Source organism: Aulonocara sp. 'chitande type north' Nkhata Bay, linkage group LG18, assembly GCF_057382095.1.
Source record: "Aulonocara sp. 'chitande type north' Nkhata Bay isolate Kocher_YH1m ecotype deep benthic linkage group LG18, A_spYH_male_GT1.1, whole genome shotgun sequence".
Classification (NCBI taxonomy): Eukaryota; Metazoa; Chordata; class Actinopteri; order Cichliformes; family Cichlidae; genus Aulonocara; species Aulonocara sp. 'chitande type north' Nkhata Bay.
Genome location: NC_141361.1, coordinates 41,350,988 through 41,363,868, shown reverse-complemented (window position 1 = coordinate 41,363,868; position 12,881 = coordinate 41,350,988). Strand labels below are relative to the sequence as shown.

The 12,881-nt window shown below is 42.2% G+C and overlaps 1 protein-coding gene across 1 annotated transcript in view; it reads left to right on the top strand.

The window, feature by feature from the left end:
* The first annotated feature begins 346 nt into the window (after positions 1-346).
* LOC147309286 (uncharacterized) overlaps positions 347-12,881 on the top strand; it is a 35,824-nt gene continuing 23,289 nt past the window's right edge. Inside the window, exon 1 of the mRNA XM_086270955.1 lies at positions 347-657. Coding sequence (XP_086127081.1) covers positions 526-657 — 132 coding nt within the window. The 5' untranslated portion in view covers positions 347-525. The remainder of the gene's footprint in view (positions 658-12,881) is intronic.

Sequence of the window (12,881 nt, the reverse complement as noted above, 5' to 3'; positions counted from 1 at the left end):
TCCTCAAAGGCATAAGGAAAGTGTTTAATGACGTCACAGACCTGAATATAATATGTGGCAGTATTTATAGTTATAATGTAATTACCTACATAAAATTAAATAAATTAAGTAATTAGATAAAAATCCATTAAAACAGTAAATTATGAATTCGCAGTCTAAAGCAATTCAAATAACAGTTAACATATACAAACAAAGATTATGTCCGTGATGCTAACAGTAGATATTAACTGTACATCCCCCACAGGCCTAGCCTACTTGCTAAGATAGCTATCTTTTACAGTGTTGAAGCCTGGGGGGCGTGAACGGCGGATGCAGCGGGCGCAGATGGGGAGGGGGGTCGGAACCAGGCGTACAGTAAAAAGAGAGAGAGATGTGCAAGAGTCTGCCAATAAAAATCGATCTCTTCTGCTCTAATTCACACACTAGCTCAGGTCGATACAGCCTGCCTCTCTCTCCCCCGCTGCTCTCGTTCTCTCTATCTCTCTCCACCACATACACGTACGCTCGCGGCAGCCGCCAGCTTGTATGCGTCCCTCCTCGCGCCAGAGAGTGGCCGCCTGGCTGCTCGCGCTGCCGTTGGGGAGCGGTGGAGAGGAATGCGCGCGCCGCGGCCGACTGGAGATGATCTCGTTTTGGCTGCTGTGCTGGAAGCTGTTGGTAGGTAAATAAACCAATCAACAACATTGAATAATAAAGCCGAACAGCGTCTTCCTCGTGGGTTTGCAGCTGTGTGGATGCACACCGTGTAGCCTGTGAACGCGGTGTATGCGCGAGGCTCTGGCTCAGCTTGGCTTCTGTATGCACGCTTATCTGTCACGATTTTGGTGCTTTGCCCAAGTTTAGAATATTGTCTTATATAACACTGCTGGCACAGCACTCATCTGACAGAACGCAGTAGAACCAGGAGGATAATTGTATTTTTCATTAGAATTTAACTACAAAGAGCAGAACAGGAGAAAATGGAACGCTAGAACCGAGTGCAACAGCATCATGGCTCCATTTATAACTCATCTTTGGTAAAACACATGATGCCTAAAGCTGCTGTGTAATCCTCTCAAAACACACACACACACACACACACACACACACACACACACACACACACACACACACACACACACACACACACAGAGGTGTCTGATTAAGTAATCATCATAATGCTGTCTCCAGCTGCTGATGTGGGGGCAGAGACTGCAAGGGAATTCACTATACAGGGAATATAACTCCATGTTGCGGATTTAATATGTTTTAAACCTAAAGTTCAGCTGACAAAGGTCAGTGAGGTCTACCAATAATCCAAAAGTCTGCTGGTTCAAATCTAGACAGGCAGTGTCCAGGGGCATGGATTACAGCAGAGCGCCACTACACCACTAATGACCGTGCAGGCTGTCCTCAGAAACTGAAGAAGAAACAATGCTATTTTGAATGTGCGCAGGAGCACATGTACTGACTACATTTCTATGCTACGATCAGGACATGCTCAATAAATATGGCTTCAGTAGTGTATTAGAAATAGGGGTGGGCAATATAAACAATATACGATAGAAATGATATAAATTTGGCCAACGATAGAGATTTTGACTATACCGCTCTATCGCGATAGCACATGTTGATGATGTCATCAAGCTGCGCATGTTTTGGTCGAAAGCATCGCAGCGGCTACAACCATAATCATCTGCAAATTATTGCGGGCGACAGTCATAGCAAAGAGATGAAGCACTTTTGAAATATGGCAAAAACTGCGCTTCCTCCACTTCCGTAACATTGATTCATTAATGTTGGATTCTCTCGCAGCTGCTCTGTTCCCATGTTGTTGCAGTATATTAATAACTAACCTCGTATTGTGGATGAATAATCTCAGTTGTTCTCCTGACTGAAGTTTGGCCCGTGTACAGCATCCTGCTATGCGATTGCATTTGTCCCTGACCACCAGAATCCCTCACGTTAACTTTTATCGAGTGGAAAAAAAGTTGGCGTTCATCCTCCTGCTTCACTGTGCTAATGTTATGCTAACATAGCTGTGTCACTAGCAATCACGTAGCACAACATTATATACCAGCTAGCCAAACTTCAGTAACCCTACAAACGTCACTGCTGTTTAGTTTTCTGTCTTCATTTATGTTGGAAGTGGTAGCAGAGCTGTACGTTTGAAATAGCTTCAAAAATCTCAGTCAGAACATGGTATGAAATGTTTAGGTGGAAACTAGCGAGCTAACTTCCTGTTAACTTCTAACTCCGTTAAATTTAATAAATCTGTTTTCATGGATGCCTGGATGTTAAACGTAATTGTTACACCCGATAAAGCAGAAACGCTGATGATTTAATTAAAGATGAAAGAATTTAGACCGTTTTTAACTCTCAGTGTTCGTTTGACTTTGGGACCTGAAGCGGACGGAGTTTTGGACCCAGATTACTCCGTGAAGCTCCTCACTACGGCAGCCATAATGCTCTGACAATCCATCAAGCAGTGCTGCTTACCAAAGTTGTACTAAAACATTTTTAACAGATTTCTGCAGCCAAAATCGGTTCAACGTCAGTAAGCACAATCAGAATTCATACATAAGGTACACTCTCGATTTTTGAGAAAATTAAAGGATTTTTAGTGTGGAAAACACGCTATACAGAAGAAAAGAATATATCGTGATATATATCGTTACTGCACATGCTTCAAATTATATCGCGATATGAATTTTAGGCCATATCGCCCAGCCCTAATTAGAAACTATATTCATTTGACAGATTAAAGAAATCATTTTCAGTATCAGGAGGATCTGATGTTTTCATAAACCGTCACATCCTGCTGCTCAAGCTTCTGTGAGAGGCAAGCAGATGTTGACAGCTGCTAACCAACAGTTGTTGCACAGATGAAGTCTGAGCTACTGTGAAAGGTTATTCCCTGTATATACTTTGTGCAGCAAAACTCTGGACTGTCCTGCAGAAGGCTTTATTTGCAAAAATCCAGGGTCTTCAACCCACGCAGTCATAGTGCAGCATTGTTCATTGTTATATTTTCTGCATAGTCTGCTATTTATTAGAGTTTCTGTTTATCAGGTTTTCCATGATATTATGTCCGCTTAAACCCTTAGTCAAAGGAGCTTGCCAAGAAAAGCGTCTGGACTTCTTTAAGTTAACGATGACCTGGATGACTGAGAACCTTCACAGACACTTAAACCCTTAGTTTTCCTCAGTTCTTTGTTGTGTTGTTTGTCAGCCTGCGTGTTCCAGTTTGGATCATCATCTCTGCTTTATCTCAGCTCTCTGGAATCGCTGCCTCATATAAATAAATGTTTTCGTTTATGTAAATGTGCTTTAGAGTCTGCATCTTGGGTCCTGGATTCTCCATAACTATGACATTATTGTGTTTTGGTAAGCTGGTCAAAGTTCATGAGTATTGTGTCTCATGGCTAAGAGCACACCTGCAACAGAGCTGTAAAAAGGCTATAGTCACATTCTGCTAAAAGAGTTTTGCAGATCAGAATGATGACCTTGCAGGCCAGACATGAACTCTGAAAAACAAACCCATGAATATTGATTCAAACTGGCAGATGTTGTATCAGTCAGCGAGTTAAAGCAGGGTCACTGCAAAATTAATAATAGTTTCAGCGAGAAACAGGACGGACATATTTGATTTCTGTCATGAATGGATCCAACTTTGCTCACCAGTATGTCGGTGTGTGTGAGGGAGCAAGAATGAGGGTGACTGTTGATTTCCATATTTACATAACTGCACGTCATGAAATAAGCACCAGGGCAGGACAGATGATTATGTCACACGGCTAACACGATTCAGCTCAGTTCAATTTTATTTATACAGCCCCAAATCACAACAACACTCGCCTCAATGCAATAGTGTGCAAATGGAAGAACGCAGTCTTACATATTTGTTTAATATGTGCGTTGAAAGACATGTCCTGGTCAAAAATGACTCCAAGGTTCCTCACAGTGTTACTGGAGGCCAAGGTAATGCCATCCAGAGTAAGAATCTGCTTAGATACCATATTTCTAAGCTTTTCAGGGCCGAGTACAATAACCTCAGTTTGATCTGAATTAAGAAGCAGAAAGTTGGCGGCCATCCAGGTCTTTATGTCTTTAAGACATTCCTGCAGTTTAACTCATTGGTGTGTGTTATCTGGCTTCATGGACAGATAGAGCTGGGTGTCATCAGCATAGCAGTGTAAATGTATGCTATGTCTTCTAATGATGCTGCCTAAGGGAAGCATGTATAATGTAAACAGAATTGGTCCTAGCACTGAACCCTGTGGAACTCCATAATTAACCTCAGTGTGTGAAGAGGACTCTCCATTTACATGCACAAACTGGAGTCTATTAGATAGATATGATACAAACCACTGCAGCACAGTACCTGTAATACCTACAGCATGTTCTAATCGCTCTAATAGGATATTATGGTCGACAGTATCGAACGCTGCACTGAGGTCTAGCAGGACAAGCACAGAGATGAGTCCACTGTCAGAGGCCATAAGAAGATCATTTGTAACCTTCACTAAAGCTGTGAATAACACAGAGAGACAGACAACCATTCACAATCACATTCACACCTATGGGCAGTTTAGATTCACCAAATAAGCTGACCCTACAACTGTATGTCTTTGGACTGTGGGAGGAAGCCAGAGAGAACCCACACAAACACGGGCAGTACATGCAGATCCCACAGAGGAAGGTGAAGTGGCAGTACTAACCACCATGCCACTGCCAATGCAAATTCTAGATGTAAAATGTATACATGAATTTCATTAAATAGCGACTTCCAAAATTAATTAAATTCACTTCATCGATTCTCTTCTGCTTATTGTTATCAGGGTCACAGGGACTGAATAACAACAGTAGTCACTTCAAAGTGCTTTGTTAGATAAACACCCAACAATAATAATGTGGGTCAATATAACATCAATAATATTTCCATTATTTTACATTAATTATGTTCATATTACATCAATATTACAGCAGTACTAATGAACAAAGGGGAATAGAAAAGTTATCTTAGCATCATCTAACTTACATTTAGCAATAGTACAATATAAAGAGCTATATTATACTGAGGCAAGAATGCCACTTCTGCAAGTCAGTCACCTGTCAGGGATGATGCACAATTATTCACAGCATCCCAATGTACAGTTATGGACAGGTGAGTATATGAGCGTGTTGTATAAGGCCTTGGGCCTCTTGAGACAACTGCTGTGGTGATTTGGCGCATATAAATACAACTGAATTGAACTCCATTGAATTGATAAATGTATCCGCTTATTATTATTTTTATTATTATTAGTAGTATTAGTATTATTATTATTATTACTTACTTACTTACAATTATTATTAGTAATATTTAAAGTGCCTTAACAAAGGAATTTTCCAAATATGGGATAATGAAAATACCATCTTATCTTAGTAATCTTTCTTCTCATGCAGTAAACATTGGTTGATTTTCAATGAATGCTGTGTTTCCAGTCTATAACCAATAAGTTTCAGTGACCCGAACCGAACATTTGCTTCAGATATGAGATGTCAGAATCTAATCATAATCAACATCAAATGTTTAAAGGAATGGTGTTAAATCAAAAACATTCGTGCAGGTCAATAAAAACAGAAGCCAACTTTGTGATTTTGGTAAGTTTAGGGTTTGAAGTTGATCAGTGTACTGGCATGTGTAGCAATTGTTAAAATGGGAAATAATGCAACAGCAGAAAACTGTAGTTACATTAATATTTTTTGGGATGCTGTTTTTTTCCTTTTTTTCCAGGTGGTGGTTGTGTACTATCTAATTGTACACAACCCCCAGATTAGATGTACTATCTAATCTAATTGATGTGTATCTAATCTTCTGTTATTATAAATATGGAGGTGTCAATTTTTAAGTTAAAGATTTAAACAAAAATGTTGCATTAAACGCTGAGGAATTGGATACATTTTTATACACAGTCCTAAAGTGCGGTTAAGTTCACTGAAATGTGAAACCTATTTCTTCATACATTAAGTAACTAAATGTCTGGAGATGATTCCACATGGGGTATTTGCTACGGCCAAGCCAACACATCAAACTCAGTGTTGTGTTCCTCAAACCATTCCTGAACCCTTTTTGCTTTGTGGCAGGACATCTTAACCTGCTGCCATCAGGTGGTACATCTTAATGTAACATGACCCAAGGTTTCCTAGCAGAACATTGCCCAAAGCGCCACACTGCCTCCTCCAGCTTGCTTTGTTCCCATTGTGTATCCAGGAGCCAGTGGTTCCCCAGGTAAATGACACACATATACCCAGCAATGTGATGTAAAAGAAAACGTGACCTATCTGGCCACCTTCTACCAACCCAAAAAAGTTGATTCTGTTCATCTGGACATAGAGTTTTCAGTACGAGAAATGTTTCGCCACTCATCCAAGTGACTTCTTCAGTCTCAGCTGACTGCAGGTTTCCCCGCCCTTATAAACAGGACATTTGCACAATGTATCTCTGATCAATGTTCATGAGTCCCAGTCACAGAGAGTTGGGGAATGGCTGCAATCACAGCATTGTAAGATGGTGACAGATGTACCCTTAGGCCCCCCCTCCATTCAGAGATGGTCTTTCCCTTTTCACGTAAACGGCCTCCTTGACTCCGCCCTCAAACCAGCGTTCCTCCCTGTCCAGGATGTCACATCCTCATCATTGAAAGAGTGTCCACTGGCCTGTAGGTGTGAACAGACTGCAGAGTCCTGGCCTGACGAGGTGGCTCTGCTGTGTTGTAGCCAGAGGTTGTTTGGTTTCCCCGATGTATAAATCCTGGCAGTCCTCCTACACTTAACAGCGTACGCTATGTTACTCTGTTTGTGTCGGGGGACCCGATCCTTGGGGTGGACCCATTTTTGGCACAGAGTGTTTTGGGGTTTAAAAGCCACAGAGACGCGGTATTTAGAGAAAATGTGTCTCTGCTGTTCCAATATTCCTAACATGTACGGGATCACTACAGGTTTTCTCTTAGGCAGCGGTTGTCTTTCTCTCCTGGATCAGCTGAAGCTTTCTTTTGGAGCCTTCCCAGCTTTGACAAAAGTCCAGCTGGGGTAACCACATTTACTCAGGGCCTTCTTGATGTTCTTCTGCCTCCCTGGCTGCTGTGTCAGTGGGGATGGTGTTCGCTCTGTGTTGTAGCGTCCTGATGACACCCAGTTTATGCTCCAGTGGATGATGAGAGTCAAACCTTAAATACCGTAGGTTTACGGTACACATCAAGAACCAGCAACTTTTTGACAATTTGCGCTACAGTAGTGCATCTGTTGGCTCGGACTACCGTATTTTCACGACCATAAGACGCACTGTACTAAAAGGCGCAGTCTCAGTTATGTGTGCCATTACTGTATTTAACACACACATAAGGCGCACTGGATTATAGGGCGCATACAAGTACCGTATGCGTATTTAAAAATAAAGCGGGAGCAAACCTGAGTTCGGTACCTTACTCACATTTTTATTACCAGTAATCGTCATCATCAACAACACACAAGCATACAAGTGTGCGTATTTAAAAATAAAGCAGGAGCAAAACAAAGTTTGGTACTCACATTTTTATCATCAATCAAACCCATCGAAGTCCTCATCCTCTGTGTCTGAATTGAACAGCTGCGCTAAATCTCCATCAAACATGCCAGGTTCACTTTCTTCACTGTCAGAGTCACTTTCCGTGCCGTGCGGCTCCTCGGAAATGATGCCGGCTTTTGCGAAAGCTCGAACAACAGTGCCAGCAGACATGTTAGCCCAAGCATCTACAATCCATTCGCAAATTGTGGCATAACTCGCCCGGCGCTGCCTTCCACTCTTGGGGAAACTGGTCTCCATCGGTCATCCATCGCTCCCAGGCCGCTCGCAGCCTTACTTTGAACGGGCGGTTCACACCGATGTCCAGCGGTTGGAGTTCCTTTGTCAGGCCTCCCGGAATGACAGCAAGCTCACAGTTCATTTGCTTCACTTGTTTTTTCACATCGGCTGTGAGATGGGCACGCATAGAGTCACAGATTAAGAGCGATTGTGATGCGTGGAAAAAACCACCTGGTCTCCTTACATACGCCTCCCTCAGCCACTCTTTCATCATTTCCTCATCCATCCAGCCCTTTTCATTTGCCTTAATGATGATTCCTGGAAACTTCTCTTTAGGCAAAGTCTTTCGCTTAAAAATCACCATAGGAAAGGCAAGGCAAGGCAAGTTTATTTGTATAGCACAATTCAACAACAAGGTGATTCAAAGTGCTTTACAGAGACATTAGAAACAAGAACAAATAAAAAGCATGATTTAAAATTGATTAAAACAAGCAAATAAACTAACTAACTAATTAACAAACAAACAAACAAAACAGTATATAAAATCAAAACAGATTAAATCAGAGCAGTAGATAAAATCAGTAGTTAAATGTAAGTTTTGAAATGTAAGCTTAAAGTGTGGATTTGGTGCTTTATTCAAATGCAGCTGAGAACAGGTGAGTCTTCAACCTGGATTTAAATAAACTGAGTGTTTCAGCTGATCTGAGGCTTTCTGGGAGTTTGTTCCAGATATAAGGAGCATAAAAGCTGAATGCAGCTTCTCCGTGTCTGGTTCTGACTCTGGGAACTGATAAAAGACCGGATCCAGATGACCTGAGGGATCTGGAAGGTTCATACTGGGTCAGGAGGTCACTGATGTATTTTGGTCCTAAACCATTCAGAGCTTTATAGACCAGCATCAGGACTTTAAAGTCTATCCTCTGATGGACAGGCAGCCAGTGTAAAGACCTCAGAGCTGGACTGATGTGGTCCACTTTTTTGGTCTTAGTGAGGACTCGAGCAGCAGAGTTCTGAATGAGCTGTAGTTGTCTGACTGATTTTTTAGGTAGACCTGTAAAGATGCTGTTACAGTAATCAAGCCTACTAAAGATGAATGCATGGACTAGTTTTTCCAGGTCCTGTTGAGACATCAGATCTTTTATCCTTGATATATTCTTGAGGTGATAGTAAGCTGACTTTGTTATTGTCTTAATGTGTTTTTCTAAGTTTAGGTCTGCATCCATCACTACACCCAAATTTCTCGCCTGGTTTGTGGTTTTTAGATGTATAGATTGAAGTTCTCTGGTGACCTGTAATCGTTTTTCTTTGGCGCCAAAGACTATTACCTCAGTTTTGTTTTTGTTTAGCTGGAGAAAATTGTGGCACAACCAGTCATTGATTTCCTCAATGCATTTACCAAGAGCCTGTACAGGGCCTCGGTCTCCTGGTGACATTGTGATATATATTTGTGTGTCATCTGCATAGCTGTGATAGTTTATTTTGTTGTTGTTTATAATCTGTGCCAGTGGGAGCATGTAGATGTTAAACAGAAGGGGTCCCAAGATGGAACCTTGGGGAACTCCACATGTGATACTTGTCTGCTCAGATGTGAAATTACCTATTGATACAAAGTATTTCCTGTTTTCTAAGTATGTTTTGAACCAGTTTAGTACAGTTCCTGAAAGACCTGTCCAGTTCTCCAGTCGTTTGAGTAATATGTTGTGGTCAACTGTATCAAATGCTGCACTGAGATCCAGTAAAACTAGGACTGACATTTTTCCACTGTCTGTATTCAGACATATGTCATTAAACACTTTGGTCAGAACGGTTTCAGTGCTGTGGTTCTGTCTAAAACCTGACTGGAAGGCATCGTAGCAATTATTCTGTTTTAAGAAGTAACTGAGCTGTTGAGAAACTGCTTTTTCAATGATCTTACTTAAAAACGGGAGATTTGAGATCGGCCTGTAGTTGTTCATTTGTGTCTTGTCAAGATTGTCCTTTTTCAGTATAGGTTTGATTACAGCAGTTTTTAGTGATTCTGGAAACACACCTGATAATAAAGAAAAGTTGACGATCTGTAACAGGTCTGACTCTAAAGTCTTTGAGACCTTTTTGAAAAAACTTGTTGGCAGGACATCTAAACAGCAGGAGGAGGAGTTCAGTTGACCTAAGATGTCCTCCAGGTCTTTGCTGTTAATAGGTTGAAACTGTTTCATGGTGTTTAAACAGTTTTTCGGTGGACACAGTACATATCCTGGATCTGCTGTTGATGTACCAATTGCTTGTCTAATGTTTTGGATTTTTTCAGTGAAGAATTTGGCAAAGTCATTGCAGGCCATGGTTGAATGAAGTTCAGCTGCCACTGGCACAGGAGGGTTTGTTAGCCTGTCAACTGTAGAAAATAAGACCCGAGCATTATGGCTGTTTTTAGTGATGATGTCAGAGAAGTAGGACCTCCTTGCATTCCTCAGTTGTAAATTATAATTGTGAAGTTTCTCTTTATAGATGTCATAATGAACCTGGAGGTTTGTTTTTCTCCATCTGCGCTCAGCTTTCCTACACTCTCTTTTTTCATTTTTCACCAGTGTGGAGTTTCTCCAGGGAGACTTTTTCCTTCCAGAGATAACCTTCACCTTAATGGGAGCAATAGTGTCCATTACATTTAACATGTTAGCTTTGAAGCTATTGACGAGCTCATTGACTGACCCTCTGGACAGGTCGGGTGTTAATGGGAAGACCTGGTTAAAAATTGCACTACTGTGTTCAGTTATACACCGTTTTGTGATCACTGTTGTTGATATATTTGTGTGGGCTGAGATTTTACTTTCAAAGAAAACACAGTAATGATCAGACAGGCCCACATCAGACACAGTAATGTTTGAAATGCTCAGGCCTTTGGAGATCAGTAGGTCAAGAGTGTGTCCTCTATTATGTGTGGCCTCTGTTACATGCTGAGTCAGCCCAAAGTTGCCCAGAGTGTTACTCAGGTCTTTAGTCCCTTTGTCCTGAGGGTTGTCCACATGAATGTTAAAATCCCCAGCAATAATTACACAGTCAAAATCAACACAGATCACAGACAGCAGTTCACTGAGGTCATTAAAAAAGTCTGTGCAGTATTTGGGAGGCCTGTAAACATTAAGAAACACAACTTTGGATGGGGCCTTCAGCTGTAAAGCCACATATTCAAAAGACTGAAAACTTCCAGGAGATAGCTGCTTACATTGAAATGATTCATTAAATAAGACAGCAACCCCTCCTCCTCTCCTGCTCGCCCTGACCTCACTGATAAAACTGTAGTTAGGAGGGGTCGTCTCGATGAGAACAGCTCCACTGTTACTTTGGTCCAACCAAGTTTCAGTTAGAAACATAAAATCAAGGCTGTGCTCAGTGATTAAATCATTAATTAAAAATGTTTTCCCAGCTAGAGATCTAACGTTTAATAAAGCCAACTTAAGTGTTTTAGAGGTATTACTTGTCCCCTCGTGTTTGGGAGCAGTCTGTGGCACACAAGGTATGTTTACTATGTTTAAAGATCTTTTAGAGTGCAGCTCTCTGTGTTTTGACCAGGCCACATGTCTCCTGTCACCTAAAAGTACAGAAATTTTAAAACCTTCTAGTAAACAGGGTCCCAGCTTCTCCTGGGAAAAGTCACCACTGCCATAATCCTCACAGCCCCGACCCTTCACACATCACGCATCAGACTGCGGAGACAGGGCATGAAGAGGAACTAAGGGGGGCGAGGCTGGGCAATGTGACTTCGATTGCTCTGTTGAGGGTGGGGCTCGATGGCGAACCTTTGGCCGCTCTGGTGGGGGGTTTATGGGGGACAAAAAGGGATTGGGACGGGGGGTAGATCTGAGCCCAGCATTGACCCGCTCCATCATCTCCTCAGTGAATTTCAGGTGTGGGGAGGAGGGAGAAAGGGAGGGGGAGGAGGGTGATGGCCTGTCAGGGGTTTGGGGGACTGGGGAAGGTCGTGGTCCCTGGTCCTGGTCGTTGGTGTTGTTGAGAGAGTTGGAGGCAAATAGGGACCCCTCTTCTTGCCTTAGATGTCTCTCCTTTCTGAGGCTCTTCCTCAGATGCCATGGATGTCTCTCCTTTCTGAGGCTCTTCCCGGGTGGGGGCAGATGGAGCTCCTCCTCAAGGTTTCTGCTGGGCTTTGTCTGTTCTTGGAGTACTGTTTGTTCCTCTTTATGAGATAACTCCTCGTTTATCTCAGCCTTGGCACCAAGCACGGATGGATGACGTATGGAATAAAACAAGTTGGAGGTGAACAGTTTCACCCCTGACTTGTTAAAATTAAATCCATTTGCTTTGAACAGATGCTTGCGTTCCCAAAAAATATTAAAGTTGTCGATAAAGTGCACTGAGTGGTCAGCACATGCTGATATAAGCCATTTATTCAGTGTAAACAACCTGCTGAATCTCTCGTCTCCTCCTCTGACCGGCGGTACAGGTCCACTGATGAATACAGCTGCATTCAGAGAGTTTACAGTATTTAATAATCCAGTAAAGTCCCGTTTCAGAACCTCCGACTGTTGTTTGGACACATCGTTTGACCCTGTATGCAGAACAATGTTTGTCACAGTTGGATGTTCATCTGCAATTTGAAGAATTCTCTCCTTCAGGTTGTTGACCATATCGTTAGGAAAGCAGAGGACTTTAGTGTTCTTACCGCACATCCTTTGTACATCCTTTACAGCAGAGTCACCCACAATCAGAGTTTCAGGCCTAGCCTTTAGCTTTCCCTGTGGCCTTTCACTTTTCAACAGATTTTCAGACCTTATTTCACTGCTTTTAGATGGATGGTTGTCCGATATAGATCCAGGGTCCTTTGATAGTGGAGCAAATCTGTTCTGCAGTTTCACATTCAGTTGTTTTGGAGGTTTGTTGTTAACCTTCCTATTCACGGTTGTCCAGTCCTGTTTCCTCCCGTATACAGGGGTAGAAGAGCTTCTCTGTCTCGTAGGAAGTGAAGGCCAGTCGGTTTCAGAGATTTCAGCTCGCTGTGCCCTGCCTGTGATACGTCCTCCCCCTTCCAGGAGACATGATTTATGTCTTGGTTTTGCACCAAGACAGTCTAAGGGGGGATTATCAC